The sequence below is a fragment of the Melozone crissalis genome, unplaced genomic scaffold (genome assembly GCF_028551555.1).
Source record: "Melozone crissalis strain CALT ecotype California unplaced genomic scaffold, PUWL_Pcris_2 ptg000023l_1, whole genome shotgun sequence".
Taxonomy (NCBI): domain Eukaryota; kingdom Metazoa; phylum Chordata; class Aves; order Passeriformes; family Passerellidae; genus Melozone; species Melozone crissalis.
In genome coordinates this window covers 3,422,486-3,447,584 of record NW_026535801.1, presented here as the reverse complement: position 1 = coordinate 3,447,584, position 25,099 = coordinate 3,422,486, and the positions used below count along the sequence as shown (strand labels likewise).

At 45.6% G+C, this 25,099-nt stretch overlaps 1 protein-coding gene across 1 annotated transcript in view; it reads right to left on the bottom strand.

Moving 5' to 3' along the window:
- Nucleotides 1-25,099, bottom strand: part of IQCA1 (IQ motif containing with AAA domain 1) — a 108,178-nt gene that overhangs the window by 51,119 nt on the left and 31,960 nt on the right. Inside the window, exon 7 of the mRNA XM_054277702.1 lies at nt 2,952-3,036. Coding sequence (XP_054133677.1) covers nt 2,952-3,036 — 85 coding nt within the window. The remainder of the gene's footprint in view (nt 1-2,951; nt 3,037-25,099) is intronic.

The following is a 25,099-nucleotide window of genomic DNA, read 5'->3' as shown; positions in this document are numbered from 1 at the left end:
TTGTTTTTTAATGTTATTTCATATTGGAAATGAGGAGCTGGGAGAGGGGGAAGTGCCTGTGAAATGGCAACTCTCTTGGCTTATTTTCATGGTGATGAGACTTAATGAGCTGCAGGGAAAGATCCTAATTTTGTTGGCAGCAGGATAAGGGCAAAGCTAAAAATTGTCACAACTGATGATTATCTGTGGAGCAAAACATAAAAAAACATTAGGGATAGAAATCTGGAACAGATGCAGGGAGATTACACCAGTATCCTGGAATGTTAAATTTCTCTTGAAGAGCAAGTAAAGTAGAGAAAAATCTTCTTTTTGAGGGACAGCACTTCTTTTTCTGACTGAAGCAGCAATGCTGTGCATTGGGATGTCTTTGGGAAGGTATTTGTAAAATGTCATGGAAGCATTTTGTGCAGAAGGCCAGCTACATCACAAAGTCAAGTAAGGTCAGGGTTGTCAAAGGATCAAGAAATATAGAATGTATAATAATGCAGCAATGGTTCGTGAAGTGATTAATTTGTATTTTATTTTCCCCAAAGTGTCTTTACTGAAGCCTTATAAAATGCTCCCTTTTTAAATACAGCTCAGTCTTGATTTTTCATGGAGTTTGACTTGGGAGTAACCCACCCCTGCTCATAGAGGAGCTCAGACAGACAAGAGGTGAACTCCTGTCCCCCCTGGAGTCAAGGACAAAACTCCCATCAGCTTCCATGGGGCCAGGATTTCCTTCCCTATGTTGCCCAGCAGACCAGTGTGTGGAACAAACCCAGTGGCCTCAGGGATTTTTTAAATATGCAGCTGACTCAGTGGAACAAAAAATGTTTTACTTGTCTGACATTCAGGTAAAATCATGATTGCACTGAACTTTCTCTGGCCGGCTGCATTGGGGAGATCTCTTGAGGCTGTGACACACATTCTGCTGGCTAAAAAGGGAGAAAAAAACAGGCCCCAAAATTGGTGAAAATCAGATAATTGCTAGTGAAAATTTGTTAGGAAAATAGAGGAAGGGTTTTTTTCCTGAGTGCAGGGAAAACGAGGAGTAAAACAACCTCTGCAGACTTTTGGCTTCCATTTTTCCATGCAAAGAAAAAGCAGATGCTCAGCAAAGGCAACAAAGCAGCTGAAGGTGGGAATTGAAAGCAGGGAGCATGACAGGGAGGTTAAACCCATTTCTCCAGAATCTACCTCCATATCCAGTGTTGCTCAGCATAATTCCTTGCTGTGTTTTCCTCCCCAGCTGTGTTAATCCTTGATGCTGGCAGCTCTGTTTGGCACCACCTCCCCCAAACCCTTCTCCAGCGCTCAGCCCCACTTGCTGGGTGGCTCCCAACAAAGCCTTCTGGACTCTGGCAGGAGTTTCTGCTTTGGAGGCTAAAAACTTCACTGAGGGTCTCCTTCCCTCTGCCTGCCTGAACAGAAGTGCCACTGTCACATTTTCTGGAAAATCCTCTTTGCCCAGGATTTTCTCCTGGGAAGCTGAGAAGCCTCAGAGAGGAATGAAAACAAGAATTATCTGATTGCTGCTCCTGTGTTTGCTGCTTGGGAATGTGGCTTGGACATTGTTTACCAACAGGTGAATGCTTGATTGGTTCCATGTGAATTGTTATTAATTAGTGACCAATCACAGCCAGCTGTGTCAGACTGAGGAGTCAGTCACGAGTTTTATTATTCATTCTTGTTAAGCCTTCTGCCTGTGTCCTTTCTCTTTCTTTAGTACAGTTTTAATATAGCATAATATATAATATAATATAATATAATATAATATAATATAATATAATATAATATAATATAACATATCAGCCTTCTGAGAACATGGAGTCAGATTCTCATCTCTCACCTCATCCTGGGGACCTCTCAAACTCAGCAGAGCAGAGCCCAGCAGGGTTTATCCCCTGAACTTGGTTAAAGCAGGAGCAAGCCCCAGACTCAGTTTTAGTGGGGCACTGGGAGCTGTTTGCAGCAGTTTTGCTGTGTTTTTAGCAAAGCTGGCTGATGGTTAGTGCTGTGCTCTCTGCTGTCCTTACATCCCCCAAACCACACCGAGACTGCTGCGTGCCCCAGGGATCCCAGAGAGGACTGGATCCAAAATTCTCCATCCTGGAAGCATTTAAGGCCAGCCTGGATGGGGCTCTGAGCAACCTAGGCTGTTGGAAGGTGTCAGGGTGGTTGCAATGAGAGGATTTTTACATCCCTTCCAACCCAAACCATTCTGTGATTCTATAAAAATCCTCTTTTACCATGCTTGGGTCAGACCACCAGCTGCAGAAAAATCACACAACATTCTCAGGGGTGGGGCTTTCAGGACCACAGAATTTGGGTTTTGACCTCTGAAGTTTTGCTAGCCCAGCACAGTGGTTGACTCAGGGGCCAAATCCTGCTTCCTGCTCTCCCCCACCAGACCCATGACCCCCTTGGCTCCTCGGGATGGGTGGGAAAGGCTCCAAGTGCTCAGCACTGCCTTCAGCTGGGCTTAATCACTTTCCCTGTGTGACACCCAGTGATCAGAGGAAGAGATTATCAGCCACTTCCATTAGCCAGAGAAATCAGGAGAGGGATTTACCAGGAAAAACAACCTACAACACACAAGATAAACTGAGATACTTCCTTTGCTGGGATGTTCAATTTGCTTAATGAGCCTTGGCAGTAAATCAAGGCTTAGCCCTGCCTGCACTGGAAACTCTCCTCTGCTGTTCTCTACTTCTTTCCCATCACCTGAGCACCTTCAGTGGTGATTAAGTGGCTGCAGAGCCCAAAAGGGAACAGATTTTAGCACCTGATGAAAACACCCTGGGAAAAAACTTCATTCTCTCATTTGCAACAAAAAGCTTTTAACCATAAGGGTCTTGGAGAACTGGAGCCACTGTTAGGGAAAATTGCAACTTAAATAAACAGACATGTTTTGTAGCAAATCCTTCTGCAACACCGTGAGGTTTTTTTCATTAAAAGAGGGACAGTACCTCCTCTGGATGTTTTTCAACAATAATAGCCTTGGAACCACCTGCCTTCTCAAGGGGATAGTCAGGAAACCGGCCTGTGACATGCCTGTGGGAGAAACAAAAGTGGAAGAGGAATTAGAGTTCATAATTTTTTACCTGGTTGGTAAAGATGTTAGGTAGTAGGGAAGCTTCTCATGGCAGTGGTTTCTGTCCTGTAAGTTCATTAAGACCAATCCATGTCTCTTATCCCACGGCCCAACAAAAACTGCAAATTCTCAGGGAAATTCCTAAAACTGCAGATTCCTGCCTAGCTCAGAGATGGAGATTAAAGTGTTTGTGCCTGGCAGTGCCCAGAGCCAGGTTGGACAGGGCTGGGAGCACCCTGGGACACAGGAAGGTGTCCCTGCCCATGGCAGGGTGGGAATGGGATGAGCTTTACGGTCTCTTCCAACCCAAATCATTCTGGGAATGGTTGCTATGTTATTTTACATTACTTTATGTTCACAGCCCAAATCTCTGCTTTCAACATCCATTTTGGCTTTTTTTTTTTTAAGAGTTATTTTGCTTAAATCAGGATTTAATCTCTAAATGTCAAGATTACCACTCCTAAATTTCCAGTGGACTTGGTGGTGATGGAAGCTGGGAAGGGGCAGTTGGTGACTGTGGGAAGGTTTCATGGGTAACACAGGGAGCTTCCAGACCTTTCAGAAAGGGATTAAAAGATACAGAAAATAACTTCAGCCCCAAGGCCATTTATACTGATAAAACCCTTTAACTTCTTTCCCTTTTGTTGCTTGGTGGAATATATTTGTAAGATTTTCTGTTTGTTTGGTAATATCAGGAAGATTTTTCTGTTCCAAAGAAAATTCTGACAGTGCAGAAAAACCCTTGTGATACTTTCAAGCAGCATGGTTATATTTCCTCTAAATGAAATTAAATTTCCCTGGAGAAGAAAAGAGCTCAGAAAGGTCAACACTATTCCTAAAAATGTTTTCTTTTTTTTTTTTTAAACAACTGGTACCTTAAGGGACTTTGCTAGGCTGGTGTTAAGCTGCAGGCTCAGTTTTAAGCTGAGATCATTGGAACAGAGCATCTGTTCTGTTTCTGTAGCACCACATGTAGGGCTGGGATCTCTTGCTGCTATTAATGCAACACCAATTAGGGCAGAATCAACAAACATTCATCTGTGCTTGGGAGCCCTGGCTTGTTCCACAGTTACAAGTTCTACATGCAAACAGATGCAAATCCTTGGTCACTGCATTCCCAGAAACCAGCCTGCATCAACAAAGAGCTGTGCTTGTCAGTGTGTTTTTTAAAAATCCATTAAGAATGGGATTTTGGCCTCAAAACCCTGCCTGATCTATTATTTAACGTTTGCTCGTGTTCCATTTTTTGCAGCCAGACAGAAAATAGCTCAGTTTTATGTTAAGTGAAGCCTTAAATGCTGCTACAAATCTGGTAACAGTAAAAAACTTCCCAAAATTTGTAATTGAGGTTGTTGCTACCTCAGTGCCAGCTGGGAGGAAGGAAAGGTAAATGCACTGTGGGTGAAGAATCAGCTGGGAGCCCACTGAACATGATACCAGGGCCAGCTGCCAATATTTATTCATGTTACATTTGGTATTTGTACTCCCTTTTTCACTTTTAAATCATTTACAGCTCTTAGAGATGGTGGGGGGTTGGGATTAAATTCTTTTTAAGGTTCCCTCCAACCCAAACCATTCTGTGATATTTACCTTTGGGGATGTATGCTGAGTATATCTGAGTGCTGTAGAAATTCTACCATATTCTGAAATTGGGAAGGGTTTTCTGATTTATAATCTGTGTTTTCTGTGTGATTCTCCTCCTCTGAGAGGGTGCAGTTGTTTGGGGTGATGTGGCTCCTCTCACCTTTTTTTGCTATCAACTTCAGCTTATGTCAAAAAACAAGGGGAGGAGAAGACAATGTCCATCTTTCCATGGAAAGAGGGTCAGGCATTTACTGAGCAGTCATGGATAGCTGGGATTTTCTGGCTGAGGGCACTGCAGGATGTGATTTTCCATGGTCATCAATGACCTCAGAGCAGACAGTACCAAACAGTTTGATGTTCTAATTCTTCCAGGGCATCTGCTTTTTTCTTGAGTGTATCCACTGCTGTCTGATGGTCTGGAAGCAGCACTCTTAAATCTTATTTCCCTACCCACCCTCTTGTGGGTTTTCCTCTTTCTCTTCTAGGTTGAAATAACCACAACTTCAATCTTGTAATGCCTGGGAATTCACATGCATGACCCCCAGTTGGCAAATTCCTCCCTTCATGAAACCCTCTGAGTTCAGAGGTTAAACCAGGGATTCATTTGGCCTGTAAATCTGCCCAGAAAAATGCAGCCATTCATCTTCCTGGTCAAAAGTCCACTTTAAACATAATGAATCTCAATTTTCATTCCCCCTTCACTTTCTGGCAGTGTTCTACTCAGAGCCATCGCAATGGGTTGCCTCATGCATTTATCTTAGGATGTTCATTTGGATTCAGCTGCACCTAAATTCCTTGGTTTGCAGTTGGAAACACCAGGATAAAATGAACAGCCAGAGAAGCTGTGGCTGCCCCCCAACTCTGGAAGTCTCCCAGGCCAGGTTGGATGGGGCTTGGAGCAACCTGATTTAGTGGAAGGTGGGACTAAATGGTGTTCAAAGTCTCTTCTTACCCAAACCACTCTATAATCTTAAATTCTTATATCTTTGTGCCATCAGATAAGCTGCACCTCATCTAGGGCTGAAGAGGGTCCTACCAGGTGTGTCCCATGAACAGCTCTTGAATTAGGAGGAGCTCCCAAACACCGTGGAGGGATTCTGAGCTTGCTTCACAATATTATTTGTTCAAATAATTTTTAACTGCCTTCCCCTTTTGAAACTTCCTAGAAACACTGAAGTATTGGTGATTAGAGGCAATAATAGGGTAAGAAAATTATCTCAGATGATGCAAGAAGTTGCTCCCAACTGGAGCCCCAGCAGGCTGCTTTGTTTTGTGGGAAGTGTGCAGGGGAGCTTTGTGATGAGAATCCTCCCCGGTTCCACTGCTGATGGGGAGAGGAGGATGTAAAAAGCTTAAGCTCTTGATAACAGGAGCATTAGAGTGTGTAATATATTTGAAAGCCATGGTACATGTCAGAGACACCTAGATCCGAGTCAGAACTCTGTGAATCTGTTACTTATTACTGTCTCAGCATTTGCAAGGGGGAGAAATATCCAACTTTACTTTTCTAGTGTCTCATAAAAATGTGTAAATGCCAGAACTGGAAGAAGCAACTCTTATTTTCAGTGTGATTGCTTCACTGGGAGTGCTGACAACGTGCTAAGCACTGCAAGCAAAAGCAGAAGCAAATTGTCCTGGATTTCTTAGGGAGGACGCAGCTCCAGTAAAAACCAATTGCCTGAAGGAACAAATGAAGTTTATAAAAGCCCATGGTGGGACTGGGCTCGGTGGCTGAACAGAGTAAAGAAGGGGAGATGGAAGGACAGGGCTAGGAAGAAACCTTCTCCTTGTGAGACAAACCCCATCAGCAGCCTGGGGAGGCCCTCAGGAGCCCAAAGCCTGCAGGATGGCTCAGGAGCTGAGGATGGCTCCTGGGGGTGACCTGCTCCTCGTTTTCTGCTCCCAGACACCGAGCAGCAGCCTCTGCTTGCACTGCTGCAAATAAAAATGAGGAGTGCTGGAGCTCACAGCAGGCAAGAAGATCCTTCTTTGGGTCACAGCCACTGCTTTAACACAACTGCTCAAGGTTTCTGTGCTGAGGAGGATGCTGTTGCAGAAGGGACCTTTAGAAATTGTGCTATGTGAGAAATCCATCACTTTTCTGGAAAGCAGTGAAATCCTGTCAACGGAAGCAGAGCAGGGGTTGGAAAGCAGCTTTACAGAAAAGCCATCTAATTGGGATGAATGGGAGCCCTAAATCTGAATCAAAGCAGCTCAAGTGGAAGAGTAAAGGGATGAACAAGGATGGAGGGGTGAAAAGATACAATCTTGCACTCCCAGCTGAAAAGGAAAAGGATGTGATGAGGTTTTTGTGCTGTTTCTCAAATTACATTATGTTCTCTGGTTCACTGTTACTGCTCCAAACCTATTCCTCTTACAATAACTCAGACCTGTCAAGTGTAATTGAAAAAGAATGATCTTTTATGGTCTGCAGTACAAATCCTTTTGTCTGTGATCTGTAGCAAAGAGTTCTGGCTCTTCTGGGCTCAATATTTGTACAGCACAAACCCCACATAAATGTCCAAGTTTTAACTAGGTTCAAATGGTTCTGCAATGTCTCCAAATCACCACCAGGCTGGGACAAGTCAGGGTGATTGGCAGGCTCTGCTCAGCCCTCAGTGCTGTCGCACCTCCATCCTCACCTGCACAGTAAATTCTTTGTCTGGGAGACGACCCTGCACTGTGCTTCTCTCATCTGCTGCTTCCTCCCTTCCTCATTTAGGAGCTTCAAATTTTTTCTAAAGTGTTTTCTCTCTATTGCACATTGCTCAGGGATGGTTGTAGTTAGGACTAAATATGGCTTTTGATTTATGAGAGCACACCATTGATTTAAACATTTTGTCTGGTAATAGACTCAACAAGTTCCTACCTACTCTGTTCTCTGGCGTGGTTTTACATGTGTTATTCTTTCTTTTTGGCTATGGCTTCTCCAGCTAATTGCATAAAAGGCCTTGTCAGGAAAAATAAATTGTTCTTTGGAGGAACAAGAGCGTTTAACTCTTCTCAAGGGAAGAAAAGATGCGGGCTGTGTGCAGAAGAGGAGGCATGAATGATGGTGGAGGCTCTGAGTGGAGGGACACAGGGGTGTTCTGTGCAGAAAAGGGACACAAACTAAGAGGGGGGAGCTCTTAAAAAAAATAAAACCCTCCTCAGTTGTGTTGTTCTTGCTTGTTTCTGTGATCCCACCTGATATGGATTCTCTCAGAGTGCTTAAATAGCAGTGCTGGTTTATTTTAGGTGTCTTTGCTGTGGTGCTTTTTTTCCCTTTTGTATTTGTGCTCTCTTTAGCTCTTTGAAAATCACTTCCAGAAAAAATAACCTGGGCAAATACAGAATTACTTCTAAAGTGAGATTGATTTCCACGGGCTTCTTATCATCTTTAATGAGTTTGGACACAGACAACATTACAACTGATGTTTTATCTCAGGTCCTGATCCTCCCAGTGTTTGCTTGTACGTGTGCTTGTTATGCATGGAAGCATTTCAGTGCAGGGTAATTGGAGGATCAGAAACTTTATTGTTCCGCATAAATATTCAGCTTTGAAAACTGAAGATCAAGTGTAGTGAGGCCAACAATGTGCAAGGGAAAGCATTCCCATGGAGGAATGAGGAGGCAAGGTTTGTGGGGAAAGGTGATATCCTTTATTATAGTAACTATCATAATTAGAACGGTCTTTTGGGTCCTCAGTGCCTGCCTTAGATCTGAAATGGGAGAAGGGAACTTCAAAGCCAAGTAATAGTTGGGAACAGTTGTTGGAGGGGACAGAGCTAAATGAGGAATGTGGTAATTCTCCCTGATAGTTTTATTACATGTGGTGTTACTGGCCAGGAAAGGTAGACCTTTGGCTGACCCAGTGCAGTTGTTCATAAGCTGCTTGAGTTCTTACAGCAAAAGAGTCTGTTCTGCTTTGTCATGAAGTTATTACCTTTCCAAGGATCCTTCTGGTCTTTTTGGGACAGCACTAAGTAATTAATGTAATGGGAAAATGGGAATCTCTGTTCCCCTTCAGGTGGGCTGGGGCATGAGCTTTCTCTGCCAGGACTCCTGGTTATCCTGATTCCTGCTGTAAAACCACAAGGGAAAAGGATTTTTAAATTTTTTTTCTCTTCAAAATTCTGACAAATCATTGCTGGTTTAAAATGGGATTAGGTTTTTCTCCTTGAGATAATTGGAGATGTGGATGATAGCACTGCAAATGGCTCCTAGGTTTTTGAATGGGAATAAAAGGCAGCTTTGGCATGAATAATGCCAAGGAAAACCAAAGCCACTTATTCTTCCAATGTTAGCTTAAGTTAAAAGAAAACCTGCTACAATCCGAAGAAAAACTGTGTAATATTGACACTGATGGAACGTTCTGGTGCTCTGATTTTGCATGACCCTCCACACACTCAAAAATTGTTGCCCAAAGTTTTTTCAGATCTCCCATTTGAATGAACTGAGGATTGGGAGAAATCACACCCTGGCTGATAGAACTGAACTGCTTGGCAAGAGCTGATACCAACCAAGCTGTGCTGAAGGATCAGACTAACCTAGAGAACACTCAATGTACCCACCAAGCATGGAAATGGGAAGATTAAAGGGGCGGGAAAGCAGATCCCTGGAAGGTTATTTCAGGTTTTTGGCTTGACTCCTGCAGTGCAGAACAGCTTTGGGCAGAGCTGCAAGGTGTGGAATAACATTGAAAGCATCTCCTGATGGATCTGAGGACACCTGGGTGTCCCATGTCTGCCCCTGGAGGGAAAACTGACATCCAGCACTACCCCATGCTTGGTTTTCTAGCTCTGAAGTTCCTCGAGTGTGTTTCCTTTGGAGAAGGAAACTCTTTTGGAGTTGTTGATCACCCTGTGTTTACCAGAGCTGCATTCCTCCAAGGATGAAGGGCTGCTCCCCCTCTTTCCCAGTCTGGCTGTCCCCAGGCTCCTTTCCAGGGTCGGCTTCCTGGTGGCTGTCTCCAGCCTTTGCGGGAGAGCAGGGTGAGCAGGGTGAGGAGTTCTTGCTGAACAAGAGCACGGTGAGCAGCCCTTGCTGAGCAGGAGAGCAGCCCTTGCTGAGCAAGAGTGGGGAGAGCAGCCCTTGCTGAGCAGGAGAGCAGCCCTTGCTGAGCAAGAGTGGGGAGAGCAGCCCTTGCTGAGCAGGAGAGCAGAGTGAGCAGCCCTTGCTGAGCAGGAGCGCAGGGTGAGCAGCCCTTGCTGAGCAGGAGAATGGGGTGAGCAGCCCTTGCTGAGCAGGAGAGCAGCCCTTGGTGAACAGGAGAATGGGGTGAGCACTCCTTGGTGAACAGGAGAGCAGGGTGAGCAGGGTGAGCAGCCCTTGCTGAGCAGGGTGAGCAGGGTGAGCAGCCCTTGCTGAGCAGGAGAATGGGGTGAGCAGCCCTTGCTGAGCAGGAGAGCAGCCCTTGGTGAACAGGAGAATGGGGTGAGCACTCCTTGGTGAACAGGAGAGCAGGGTGAGCAGGGTGAGCAGCCCTTGCTGAGCAGGAGAGCAGGGTCAGCAGTCCCTGCTGAACAGGAGAGCAGCCCTTGCTGAGCAGGAGAGCTGCCCCCAGGGGCTGCTCCAGGGCTGGGGCCTCGCTGATGGAATAGCTCCCATTAAACTCTCATCTGGTTTGATTTTCTCATGTCTTTCCACTCTCTTCAGAGCAAGGTCAGAAATACAGAAGCTGGCTCAAAGAAACGCCAGGTCAAATTCCCCCTGCATTTACTGAATTCCTTACCTTTGGTCAGCTTATCCTGCCAGCACAGAACACCCAATCCTGGCTCAAATTTGGCAGAATTTCCAGTGCTCAGCATTCAACTTAAGAGACTGAAGCAATTATGGGCAGTTTTAAGCAAGATTACTTTAACCCAGACTAGAAGCTTTGCAAGAATAGTTTTCCTGCAGAGTCAGCCAGAGGGAATCAAGAGCACTTTATTAACACAATATGAATCCTGTAAAGAGGAAAATAAAGCATGCCATTTTTTTCTAGCAAGGCCAGCCAAAAGAAATAACTCGCCCTCCAACATCACAAGTTTCTTTGGGATTTGGAGCGAAATGGAGTATAAGAGAGCATTTTGTTTTATGGGATTTGTTTATGAGAAATTTGAGCAAATGTTTTTGCTTCTCAGAAGTCAAGGTGGACCAAAACACATCTCTACAGGAGGGGAAGAAGGCTCTAACCTGGCTGCTTTGCCATGGCCCATCACTTAAAACTGAGGATAGTGCAGTGCTCCTGGGGTGTGCCAGCCTCCCTGTGTGTGCTGTGCAAAGGGACACCCTTTATATCTGCCTGGAAAACTGGGAATGGGAGCCTGGGAGGAGCACAGAAGCTCTGTGCTTTGATCCACCCTTTTGTTCAATACTAGATATCTAACATTCCAACAAGGAGGACATGTAGGAGTGATATGATGATTAGACAACCCTGCTTGTGGGTAAATGATGTGATTTCCATTGAAGTAATTTTTGCAGGGTGATGAAAATGGATGGTGTGTCTGAGGTGGCATCAGACAAATTTCAGTATTTCAATACATTTCAGTATTTCTATCTCTGCCTTATAGCTGTGGTATCAGTGCAGAAATCCAGCCCAGGCTGGCAGAACTCATTTTTTGCTTCTCAGGATTAAAATGCTTGCCCAGCCACTGTGTCATGGCTGTCCCACTCACACAGGAGTTTAACCTCAGGAGTTTCCAAAGGACAGAGTGTGACCAGGTTCATCAGGCACTGCATCACTGCTTGGGAGAGTGGCTGGAATTTCATTTCAAACTGGAATCACTATTTGCACCTAAGACTGAACTGCCGTCAGAAGCACCTGTGACGCAGCAGGAAAACATCAGTGGGAAAGGAGAAGCTGAAAATGGTTTTTAGGAATAACCAGACACTGCTTTCTCTTTCAGTGCCCAGAATCCCAGAAGGGGCCACAGTGAGGGTCTCGTCCAGCCTCCCTGCTCCAGCAAGGTCAGCCCAGAGCACAGGGCACAGGATTGTGTCTGGATGGCTCTGGAATATTGTCGTACACATCTTTTAGTCAAAATCCTTTCTTAGGATTTTTTTTCCTTCTGAGAAGCTGAGAGGCCTCAGAAACAAAATGTGAACAATGGTTATCGGCTGCTGTGGAATGCAACAGGTGAATTTTTGATTGGCCCATCTTAGACGTTTATAATTAATGGCCAATCAAGGCCGAGCTATCTCAGACAGAGTCCCAGAGAGCTGCCTTTTGTTATTATTTTTTCTATTCTATTCTTAGCTAGCCTTCTGAGATGAAACCTTTCCTTCTATTCTTTAGTATAGTTACAATGTAATATATGTATCATAAAATAATAAATCTAGCCTTCTGAAACATGGAGTCAACATTCTCGTCTCTTCCCTCATCCAAGAACCCCTGTGACCACTGTCACAGAATATGCCCAGTGAGGGAGGCTCCACAGCCTCCCTGGATGCTCTGTTCACTGCTCAGTCACTACCCACGGAAGGATTTCTGCCTCCTGCTCAGGTGGAACTCCTGGGCATCAGCATCTGCCTGTTCCTCATGTCCCACTGCTGGGCCCCGTGGAGGAGCAGAGCCTGCTCCATGCTCTGGGATATCCAGATATATAAATATCCACCCTTTGGATATTTATACACGTTACAGAGGTCCCCTCTCTGCTGTAGCTACTCTTGAGCTCCTCCTTTCCTTCTTAGAGATGCTCCAATCCCTCCATCACCTCTGCAGCCTCTGCTGGGCCCCTCCAGGAGATTCTTGTCCTGAGGAGCTCAGAAGTGGACACAGCAGTCCAGAGGTGCCTCCCGGGGCTGAGCAGGGGGCAGGCTCCCCCCCTGACCTGCTGGGAGTGCTCTTCCTGATGCACCCCTGGACCCCACTGACCTTCTTGTCCCCTAGGGAACACTCATGGCTCAGGGACAGCTCCTTGTCCACTTCAAGAGATCTGGTTCTCTGTGGTTTATGTGAAAGCATAAATGAGCTATTTAATGATAATTCTGAGGCAATTTCATGCAGATGAAAGCAGTCTCAGTGCTTGATTTTTCCATGTTCATCCCAAGTGGCTTTTGCAGCCTTATTGGAAAAAATCCCCATCAGGTGTACACAGAGTGTAAAACCAGGGAAAAAAGGAGAATGTTGCACAGCCCATCTATAAAATTAGAGATGTTTACACTCCTGGCCAATGCTGATAACCAAAGAGCTCACTAGAAAGAAAAATAATTTAGAACCTCGACTCTGGCATTTTAAAAGTGCGGGAAAAAAACAGGAGAAACATTCCAGATGAGCTCAGCTCTAAGCCAGGCATGGTATTAAGAGCAGCCATTTATCAGGAGTTTTAGCTCAAAACCCCAGTCATCTCTGCAGTCCAAGAAACACACTGCAATGCCTGGAGGTGCCAAGTTCCTTAACTATCACCTTTTTAGTTTTGGGAGGGAAAAATTGGGATGTTCTAATCCTGTACCTCTTTGGTGTGGCTCTGGTGCATGATTTATAGTTTCTCAAAATTGGCTGGAATTGTGCAGACTGATAGAGTTGAATACCTTTTGCCTCTCCAAACGACTGATTCCTTCTGCACATTACTCAGTGGGATACACTCAGATTAAATAAAAAATAAGCACAAAGTGCAGCTTTTTTATTGTTGCTAATTTAAATGATGGCTTAATAATGTGCTTTTAAATATTTTTTTTGGTAGACGGGGTCGGTGCTGCTCAGAGTTGCTGGCAATGTGGCAAAGAGGCTGGAGAACCAGGGATAAAAGGGATATTCTCTGGGAATTTGGAGCTGGAGCCTGCTCTGGGAAGCAGCAGAGAGCCGAAACACAGGTAATTTCCCCAAAGTGGTGGAACAGGCAAGGTGGGGTGGGACGTGCCGTTGGGAGGTGAGCCCTGCAGGGCAGCTTTGCTCAATCTTTGGTGTTGTTTTCCAGGCCTGGAGACGTGACTGTGCTGCTTGCCAGGCCTCTGCAGAGCATCACTGTCTGGGATGGCCTCACTGCAGGAAAGCAGAGCTCCCTGGGGCAAGGGATGGGGAGATTTGGGCAGAAGGGGATGCAGGCACACACGTGGGAGAGGCAGCAATCAGCCGCTCCCACCAAACTGCCAGCCTGGCGCAAGGGACAGGGACAAAGCCACGTGTCAGATGGGGTTTTTCAGGAGGGGATGGAGGTGGAAGGATTCTAAAATTCCAGAGCCAGAGCTGAGCCTGTGATGGAAGTTCACCTTAGCATATGGCACAGCTCTGGCTCTGGAATTTTGGAACAATTGTGCTTTGCCTTGGGATGCTTGGAGGAGTCGTGCAGCTACACTGGCTTTAGCTCACAGCCATGCTTTCAACCAGCAGCTTCAGGACTGGATGCTGGATTAGAGATGCTTTTCAGAAAAAAAAAAAAATCTGGGAAGAGCTGTTTTAGAGCTGGTTTCCCTGTGTGATGAGGAACACAAAGCAGGAGAGTAAATTTCCTTTCCAAGCCACCAGACGATTACTGAGGTAGTAAGGGGCTCTGGGAAGAGACAGGGGAGTATTTGAACAGATTTCAGGGCCAGCAAGTTTCCTGCTATTCCATAAATGTCTCAGGAAACATTGAACCAGCTTTTTTTTTATGCTTCTATACCCTTTGCTCAAGTTGTGGAATCAAGGAATACTTTGGGTTGGAGGGACCTTAAAGTCCATCTCATCCCATACCCTGGCCAGGGACACCTTCCACTTGTCCCAGCTTGTTCCAAGCCCTGTCCAGCCTGACCTTGAACTCTTCCAGGGATGGGGAAATTCAAACACATTTGTATTTGGCACAAGATCTTACTGATTTAGTTATTATTACTGTTGATATAGTTATTTTGTACAAGTAGAGCCTAAGAAGAACCACCTAAACTCCCTTATGTGCCATTAAATGTCTTTTATTCAGCCTAGGATGATCCTAAGCCTGCCTGACACAAAACACAAACCATAATAACTGGGTGTTTTTATAGTAAATGACTATAAATAATTAGAATTTCTGTTGTCTCTGCACAGGGCTGCAATGCAGCATGACTTAAAAGCCCTGGACTCTGACCTGGATAATAAAAACAACCTGCTTGATGGAGTCTGACTAATCTCCCCCATGCTGAAATTCCCAGTAAAACTGAAACACATTGGCTCTGGAAGGAATGGATGTGACTCAGGTTTCAGGCAATTCTTGCTCTGCCCACAGAAATACTGCCATCAAACCTTTCCAGCCTTGAATCTGAGTACAGGATTTGGACAGAGTGGCTTTAATGTGAATTTTGCCCTGGCAAGAGCTTCCCTAGGTGCTCACCAACCCACACTGCCCAGCTAACAAAGGAGCAGCCTGGTAGTTCTTGAGGGAAATTATCAAATAATTTTTGAAAAAGCTTTGTCTCAAGTGTGCTTGCCATATTTCCCAGCCCTGGGACTGCAGCCAGTGTTCTGCTGTCACCTAGAGCCTGTTCCAGCTATTCCACCATGGAGATGTTGAGGTTTAGGGGATAACCTGCTCCTGCTGCCTGTGTCCTCCTTCCCCCTCAGCTCCTGCTTGTTGCATTTGCAGAGTAAGCCTGGAATTTTCTCTGCTGTGTGTGGAATTCACTTGGAATTCAGCACTTGAGGAACTTGTCAGCAGCCTGTTAAATAATCCTGTTGGCACACTGGAGCCACAGTGCCCTGAATCAGCCTCGTGTTCCAGCAGACATTCCCCTGCCGTGGTCCCCAGGGCGCAAAGTGGGAAAAAGCCCCTGCCAGTGAAAACAGGGAAACAACTGGATTTCAGAATTGAACATATCCTTCCTCTCTTGGGGGAAAGAATAACAGGCTGTCATCCACAGCCACATTCCCAGCCATAACTTGATTCCTTCATCTTCTCCAAGTCAAATCTGTTCTCTTGGCAATCAAGTCTTTTTTAATATATTCACCTGCCACAGACATTTGGGAACTGCTCTTTTGTCTTTGCCTTGGAAACACTTCCTATTTTCTGTCAGCCTTTGGTCCTAACTGTGCCTATTTATCAAAATGGTAACTCATAGGGGTTTTTTTCCCCAGTTTTATGCCTCTTTCATCGCTTCTCTTCTGATTCTGCCTCTCCAGCTCCTCGTGGCTGCTTCTGCTATCCCTTTGCTCTGCTTGTGTCAGTCCATGCCACGGTTCTTTTTTACCCCACTTGCCTCTTTTCTTCTTTGCATTCTACAGAGCCAAGGCTGAAAATGCCTTTTCTAGCTCCTCTGCTTGCTTCTCCAAAGAGATCCATCTGTGGAGCAAGGGCTGCAGCTTGGGAGCCACTGCTCTGTGCTTCACGCTCATTTTTATTCTCCCTAGTTCTGAGCCTTTCCCTCAGTCTTTCTCTTCCCAGAATATCCATTAAACACCTCTCCTCTGCCAGCCACTGGCTCTTCAGTGCTTCTACCAGGCACCAGTGGGACTCCTGGCTCTTTTTTCTTTGCCTGTTTCTTGTTTCTGTATGCCAGCAGATCTTTGCTTGTTGGAAATGGGGAAGTGGGGAAAATTGCTTCTTCCTCCTGCTCTGTATTAACTTGCTGGAGAAGACACCTCTCCCTGTCACAGTAGAGTGAAATAATAGCTGGGCTGGGTCTCTTCCCCTTCCCCTTGGGATTCATTCCCTTCTTCCTTTCTTTCTCATTGATTAGGACCAGGCTGTGCTGGTTAAACCAAGAGCAGATCAGATGGCAGAGCAGGCTCCCCTGGGCCAAGCCTAGTAGGTATCTAGCTGGATTCCTGAAAGAGAAGCCAGCTCCAAGGTGAACATCAGGCCCCAGTTAGCAGTTTGAAACACCCCACTGCTCTGTTCCTGCCTTCAGAAACCCAGCCTGCTGTGTCAGGACTCTGCTTGACAAAGGAATAGAGGAGGACAGCAGCTTAACACACCCACTGAACGGGCACAGCCTGCAGGATTTTCCAGGAAAAAAATTTTAAAAAAAGCCCAACCCTGCCTTTCAGACATGTAGAGCTTTATTATAACAAGCTGCTGGCAAGTGTGAGTCCCTGGGTGCCACTGATGTTTGTGTCTGGGTGAGTATCTATGACAACAAATAAACCTAATGTTTGGGAAGTGTCCTTGGGAATCTCACTGGGGGGGTGCTGCATTAGGTTGGGAACACTTTGCATTTTCAGACTTTTAATTCCTAAGTATTATGGAGATGAGTATGAAGTGCTTTAGGAAAATGAACTAATTAGTCACCAGATTTTATTTTTCTTGTGTGCAAATGGGCCAGCTCAGACTAATGCTATTTACTTTAGCTGATTCCAGACTTTTGGATGTATAAAGGAGGGAATATTTTTAGGAGCTTTAATTCTAAGCAGGAGGCTTAGCCTCAAGGTCACTGGACTGTGGGTATCCATGGGTCACTTGCAGCCATTTGAAGAAAGCAGGAAAGGGAATCTAGCCTCAATTTTTTGTAATGGTCAGTTTTGCTTCTAGAGTGCTACAAATCATAAATTGGGAAGCCTGGAGTTATCCTACAGAGCAGTGCTCAGGATGGGCAAGTCTGTGAGAATGGATCAATATAGTTAAAGGCATAACAATTATGCTAAATAAATGAAAATGTCTAATTGGACCCATCTTTTTGCCCACAGGAGTTTTACCTTTCTCTTTAGTCCTTGTGCCTTTTGGAACAGAAATGTCTCTGCTATCCCTGTAAAAATTCACACAGGCTGAGGACAATCTTGCCTTTGGTCTACAGCTGAAAACCACAGAGACAGAAACTAGGGCAGGAATGGGGTGGGGAAAAGGTAAAGCCTTTTTGGGCAAAGGAATTTGAGAGCAAGCAGGTTGAGGAGAGCCTGGTCTGTGGAAGAACTGTGCTTGCTGTGGCTTTGCTGATGTGGGGCTGTTGAGATCTCAATGAGCCTTTTCATGTTGCTTCTGCATCATTTGCGTGCAAGTATGGCAAGAAGTGTGCAGGGCAAATCGTGCCTGATGGAGAGCTGGGTATCAGCTCACAAATGCTGGAAGTTCTGAGCATTCCTGCAAAAGCAGAAAGCCCAAAGTGCCACCGCACTGAAATGTGGTTTTCCCTGGTTTTGCATTGGTGAACTGCTTGGAGAACAAGACTGTGATTCTGCCTGGCTGTAACAGCCTTGAAAAGGGCTCAAAACCAACAACGTCTTATTCTCTGAATCCCCGTGGAAGTCAATGGGAGTCTGCTTGGAATGAGGACAATTAACCAACATCAGGACCTGACCCTCTTCCCAGTGAATGCAAAACCTCTCAGGGAAAGGAGAGATCAGTCAGCGAAGATCCCTAAGGGCTTTGTGATCTGAGATGGCTGAGTGTCTCTCTGGAAAGGAATCACAGTGTTTGGAAAGCTGGTGAAGATGTGCTTATGTGCAATATTAGTGCACTTGGTGATTAAATAAGAGTTCAGGAGCATGACTTGTTATATTGAAAACCCCTTGGGGAGCTCAATTTGCACCTATGCTGCTTTAAGAATCTTCTTTTCGTTCCTTAGAAATTTGGATAGTTGAATGAGCAAAATCCAGGATTGCAAAGAGCCCTTTGCATGTGTTTTCAATCACTGCACAGAGGTGGCAATCATAAATCCAGGTGTCAAACTGGAAATAAAACGTTATCTCGGAGTTTGTGGTGATTTAGAAAGCAGAATTGGTGATCTTATCAATGCCTCTCTGGAGATGTGACATCAGGGTTCAAGTGGCCTTGCTGTTTCAGATAGCTGCAGCCAAGATTTATCTGTGTGTGGGAAATAGATGAATCCAGGGGCTTCCTGCTGGTGCCCCCCAAAGCCATGGAGCTGCCTCCATTAATGTCAGCACTCTCGTAAATTCTGAGCTTGCACTAAAGGAGGCAACTTCTGCCACTGCACAGAAGCTTCCAGAGGTGTCCCCTGCCTCCTGTAAATCCATGGACACCCAGTAAAGTGGATTAACTGCAGGTGGACTTCATAACAGCTGTCCCTCCTTTGGAATTAGAGGGGTTCACGCTTCTAAAAAGATGATCCCATAAGCAAGAAAGGCCTGAAGGGGATTTTTGTTGTTGTTTTGTTTTAAATGGCTTTCAGGTTAGGTAGCTGATTCCAATCTATGGGAAAACAGGTTGCAGAGCTGTTGGCTCCACTCTCCCCTGCCATAAACAAACAATTCTCTTGTTTCTGATAACTTATTTCCCCTCTATTAAAGGAACCCAGTGGGTTATTTGCTTTGGTTCACTCCTCCCGTGAGCCAGTGGTGCATTTGCATTCCATTCCCCTGCTCCCTCCAGCCCTAAGGATGCCTGCCAAAATTAGTCAACAGATAACTACACAGTGGAAGCTTTTAAGAACGTGTTAGGAAAGGCTTGAACATTACCCATTAATGTTTACAGCTCCTAATTATCTTAATTAATCAGTCTTGGAGGCTGTCTGAGCCGGGAGCCCAGAGGCAGCATTTCAGTTCCCACAGATGGTCTTTAAGTCACTGCCATGGCTGCTTGCAGCGAGGAGCTCAGCAGGCTCTGCCTGCCAGGATGTTTGTGCTGGGTCCTGGGCAGCCTGTGCTGGGGGTTCCTGCTGGAGACTGAACTCCCAAAAGCACCTGGGAGCAGGCTGGGCCGTGCTCAGGGAGAGGGATGCTGAGTGGAAGCTGTCCCTGCAGAAATGCCTCCTGGCAGGGGACAGAGGCACTCGGAGAGCACCAGCACTCGTTGTTGGGATACAGGGATTGCCGCCTTGGCAAAACCTGGGATTGCTGGCTCTGTCAGAAAACAGAGGTGCAACTACTGATAGAAACCCTCTCCTCCAGACATTGCCTCTTCTAATAATGTTTCTTTACTTCTGCAGGAAGACCAAGTGTTTGGGCAGAGGACACTCCAGGCTGTGCCATCCTCTTTCAGAGCTTCATTTCCATAATTCAGAGCTTGCCTTCACTCTCCTGGGGAAAACCAGGAGATTTGGCTGAGACACAACCCTGCAGAGGAATTCAGAAGGAGAATCTCCTTGTTTTGTGCTGTAACCAAAAGAATTTGGTTTGTGTAAACTGCACAAAGTACAAGAGGGCAGGTGAAGATGTATTCAACTCCAGGTGAGGACAGGAGAAAATATGGTGCAGGTACAGATCTCTTTCTAATTTAGTTCAGCTCATCCTCATCTGGTGGAATTAGCAGACAACCACTTATTTATACCCAAATCCTGATTATTACCATGAGCTCACAGCTGCTCCTACCTGGTAACTTCTGCTCCTGGGTGGAATGTCACGTGCATGTGACAGGGAAAACAGGTAATGAGAGTTTTCATTAGGTGAAAAGAGAATGGTTCTTCAGCCATCTACAGACCAAAATTAGCTCTTGTGGGCAGCAACTCCTCTCTGTGCTGAATATCAAGGGCCAAATAGCAAAGAGGCATTTTTTTTGGGTAGGTTCCTACAGCAGGAATGCCCCTGCAGTGTGGGAAATGGATTTATAGGGAATTTTTAAAGTCTGATAGAGGGTTTAGATAATATGTATTTAAATGTAAATACAAATTTCAGCAGGGATTCCTGCAGGGGTTCCTACAGCAGGAATGCCCTGCAGGAGTGGCAGAGAAGAAGGGAATGGTTTTTCCAGACTCACAGGCCATTGCATGGAAAGAGGCCTGTGATCAAGGGGCTCCATGTCTCTGGTTGTGTTCCAAGGATCTTCAGCCTGGTGCTTGCTTTGGGACAACTGTCTGCTGGAGAGGCCCGTGCCACCAAACCGGGTTTTGAAGCAATTTCCCATCAGCTGTTCCAGGAGTGGCTGCCATGCTGTGTGGAGGCTGCAGTCCACGCTCCTGGGCTGTTGGAAAGCAGTGCTGGCAGGTTGAGGTGAGCCAGATGGGACTGGAAAGCGCCGCGAGCCGGGCTGGCTTTGGAGCCGTGATTCCCTGGTCTTGTACTGGACTAAAGGCAGGAATTGTTACACCTTGGAAGCAGAGCAGGGGGTGCTGCTGCTGGCACTGCTGAGGTGCCATCCCTCTCTGCCCTGTTGGCCAGGCTTCCCTGCTGAGGGATGGCCTGGCAGCTTCACCACTGACTCCAAAAAAGCAGAGTGCATGGAGTGCGAAATGGGCAGTGCCTGACACTGATGCCTCAGGTTTGAGCTTTTCTATTTTTCACACTCTGTGCTGCTTTAGTGTGCACTTCTGAGCTTCATATTAGGGGATGGTGAGCTCTCTGCACAGAGCAGGGAGACAAAACAATTCCCGCTCTAGCTGGGTACCAGGGACAAAGGATCCAAATCTCAGACCCAAGAGCACAAACAACGTGGGCTGGAGAGAGAAAAACAAGAAGGATGAGATTTGATAACCTAAAGCTGTAATGGGACAACAAACTGCAATATGCAAATGGAGCAGAAATGATAAAAGTGACAGACCCTGTGACCAGTCATCCATTTTGTGACCATTTTGGGTTGATCTGGGGTGTAGCCCTGGCTGGGCTCTGGTGCTGCCTAAGGTGGATCCATTGAGGCCTCCTACTAAATCCCTACTTTATTCTTTACCTCTGTCTAGTCTTTGTTCTAGGTCAGCCTTGACAAGGCATCAACACAAATGAACACTTTCCCTATTCTGTGGGGTTTCAGTGCAAAAACCTCTCTCTCCATTCACCTCCCTCCTGCCTCCCCCTTCCCCAGCCCCTGCTGCCCAGGGAGCCCCAGCAACAGGAGTATTGGCAGTAAACTCAGCTCCACAAAACAGGCTGGGGAAAAAAGAGAAACAAAACACCATCACTTCCTATTTCTTTCTCTTCCCTCTGCATCAAAGCCCGGGCTGGCTGTCAGGAATGTTCAAAATGAATAAATAAAGCACAGGAACCCCCCCTGCTTCAGGAGGAGTCTCATTCACTCACCATGAAGCTTGGCCAATTCCTTTTCTGACAGTACTCGAGTCAGCAGGCAGAGCAAGAAGATCATTCAAAGCTAATCAGTAAAGTGTAAACCTATTATGGAAGCACATTTACCCCTGACTGCCTCCTCCCTCCCGAAAACCAATCCCCAAATCTGTGGGAATAACACACAGCCTCCATAAAAGTTGCTATTACTTAGATCCCCTGTCATTAGGTCAGTGATGGCACTGATGAAATGCTCCCCAGAGCTCTGAGCAGTGGTGGATAAATCCTGCCAGAAATTCATGGAGTAATTTGTTACAGCTCGAGGGCATGAGGCACAGCACAGCAGAGCCCGTGCATGAGGCTCTCCCCTGTGATTCTGGAGGCCATCTCTGGTAATAAAAACCTCATCTTGATTTCTCATCCTTTGTATTGATTTCTGTCAGAAAAGACTTGTCTTAGACAAAGATACTGCTGTATTTCTCTGGATAATAAAGGCATCCTTCTCCCCTTTTCTGCCCATCCCTTTTTGAAATTCATTTTAGGGATGACTCTAACAAGACTCGTTCTTTGGGAACTGGTTTATTCACTAGGTAAAGAGTTGAGAAGATGATGACTGCCTTTGCATATTCAGCACAAAACCCTAAATGTGAAAGTACAGAAAAATGGGTTTGGTTTGGAACAGGAAAGGAAATTGAAGCTAAAACCCCAGCTCTGCTGTATCTTAATATGAAACTTTGTTATTAATTGAATGGATGGAATGTGTGGGACTTAAGTGATTACCATCCAGACTCAGATCTATAGAATCATAGCAACTGCTAATTTTGGATCATTTGTACTCCTGCTGTTGGAAAAAAAAAAATATAAGAAGGGCAGGTCTGTAGGTAAACTGCATGATGCTTCTTCACAAAGCATTCATAAGCAATTATCTTTCTTTTCTAGTATAGCTGGACAAGGCCACATGGAAATTTGTAAGGCCTTATGTGAATAATTTGCTAACCAAAAAAGAGCAGCTCCACAGAAGTCAGCCCAGGTAAATTGAAGGATGGATGGCAAGGCTGAAAAATGCAATGTTATATCAAAATTATTTTATCTTCTCTGCAGTAGGATTGATATAAGCAACTGGAACAATTTCATTTAGTCCATTCCTTGGGGTTTTGCTTTCCTTGGCTTTTTTTATAACCTCTCTTCCTAAGAAGCTGCTTTGGGTCTTGAAATGACTGAAGCTGCTCCCTTGTGCAATGAAAGTGATAAATATTTACAGCAGCTCTTACAAGTTGAGAAATTTAATATGTGCTCATTCCTTTTGTACTCTAAGAGTAACTGTGCTGAAAGACAATGCCTGCTAATTGTATTTTCTATCACAGTCCTTTCAGAGTGAAAGATAAAATATGGAAGTTTGGCTTTATTTTCTACCCCACACAGCAAAATTTATTCAAAAGAATCTTTGTTCCCCTTTATCTATTTATTTAATAGACTATAAAAAATAGTAAACTCTGTCAAAAAACCTAGTTGAAGAATAATTTACAAGCTACAATTAGCTGTTGATCTGTCAGACTGGCTTAGGGGAGAGCCAAACTATATCCTGGCAGGTAATAATTAATGCAAACCTTGACACTTCAGGCCTGGCCCTCTGTTGAGCAGGACACAGCTCCCAGTTCTCTGGCAGGAAAGCCTGGCTCTGCAGGATACACACACTCCCCTTGTGGAGAAATAAGCTGATTTTTTTTGCTGTTTTTGAACCTATTTTGGATGCCAACAAATGTGTCTGAGGGGAAAGTGATTGTGGTCACTCAGACAGAGGCCTGCTGTGAGGAGCAGGGCTCAGGAGCTCGCTCTGGTTCCTCTCAGCTCTGTAAATCACTGCCTCACTCAGCCAGAGTCAAATGAGCCCCAGCACTGGGCCATGGCCAGCCTGTGCTGCAGCTGATGGCAGCTCTCCCACTGCCTTCACCAGGGGCAGGATTTCATCTGCTAAATCACCACAAGAGCTTTTATCAATGAGAGCTGTCTGGTCTTGGCTGAACCATGCACTAATGATTTTTAGGGGTCATGACAGAGAGTTCATTTGCAAGGAGACAGTAGCAGGGAGTATGATAGGGCTTGGAGCAGCCTGGCCTAGGGAAAACTGTCCCTGCCCATGGCAGGGGGTGGAATGAGAGGAGCTTTAAGGTCCCTTCCAGCCCAAACCACGCTGGGCTTCTCTGATCAAACACTCACTGCAACAAGTGTGGCACCGTCCCTGTGCCACCTGCAGATTGCAGTCCCACTGTCCCACTGCAATGACCCTGCTCTCAGGCAGGCACAGAACTGCACATCTTGAGCCTAAAAGCAGTTTTAAGCCTAATCAGACCATTTTGATAGGAAATGGTTAATGGTTAAAATATGATGTTGTTTCAGATGGGTGGGTTATTGTACAAGGTTGGAAGGGAGCTGTTGTCTCACTCTGTCTCAAATGCAGCAGAACAAGCCTGACTGGAGGCTTATCTCTAAGCACCCTGTGGGTGTATTTTAGTCCCATCTAATATAATCCCTTGCTCAGAGGATTATCCATAAAACTATCCAAGAACAGTTAATGTGGTGCTTTAATTCCAGCATCTCCTTTAATCTTTGTTAATTTTCAAATCTAGATGAGATTCAAGACTACTGAGCCTGACTAGGCAGACCAGAAAAAGGAATCCTTGGAGCTTGTTTAATCAGGTATGTTCACATGCTGGGCTACTGGTGTGCCTCTAGCCTTGAGTCTCACCTGAAGCTGAGATATAAATGTAGCAAGCAAGTCCCATCCTGCTTGTAAGGGCTGCAAAAAGAAAGCTCAGCACTTTACATGCCACCTTAGACAGGCACATGAGGCTGAGGGCTCCCCTGAACCAGGCAGCAGGAGTTTTGATGAAGTGCCCTCTCAGCCACCCCTCTGCACCTCCCTCCACTGAACCATGGCTTCAGCTCCCTCAAATGATCCTTTGGATGGCTTAGGCTGCTGGTTGGCTCTGCTGTTAAGGGTCTCTGTGGACCAGATTTAACTTTTAATAGTGTCTCATAATGTCTTTAAAGAGGTTTATGGCTCAGCCTGGTTCTCTGGGAGATTGCCTGCTCCCTGCTAATCTGCTACAGAAACATTGCCATTGGTTCCTGCAGTATTTCAGGGAGTTCTTCCCCAGCTCCACAGCCAAGTTAATTGGACACAATTGACCTATGGTAGAGAATGACTATTAGGTGAGGAATATTAAGCAAAGGGAATAGGATCTTTCTGTAGCTCAGAACATGCTGGGAGCTGTGGGGAATGGCAGGAAATGGCAGCTCAAGGAGTGTGCAGAGCAGGCCCTGGGAGAGGGCTGATTTAAGGAATGGGAAAGTGCTTTGCAATAACTGAGGTTTGTAAAACCAGCAGCTCTTTCCAAAGGAGAGTAAAAATACACCGCAGTCTTGAGAGTCTGTAAGAGGCAAAAGTGCAAGAAAGAAGAGAAATAGGTTGTGGCAGACCTGTGAGAGTGCTGGTTTTGATCATTCTTTCTTTTTTAACAAACACTTCACTGGAGCACAGCAGCCCAAACCTGACTGAAGGAGTCAAGGAACAAACAGGGCAGGATTTTATCAGAATGCATTTGTGTTTCCAACTGGAAACTGCATGCTGAAGGCAAGTCCAGTACCCTGAGCAAACACTGAATGATTAATGGGCATGACACTGGTCCACAAGACAAATATGAGCC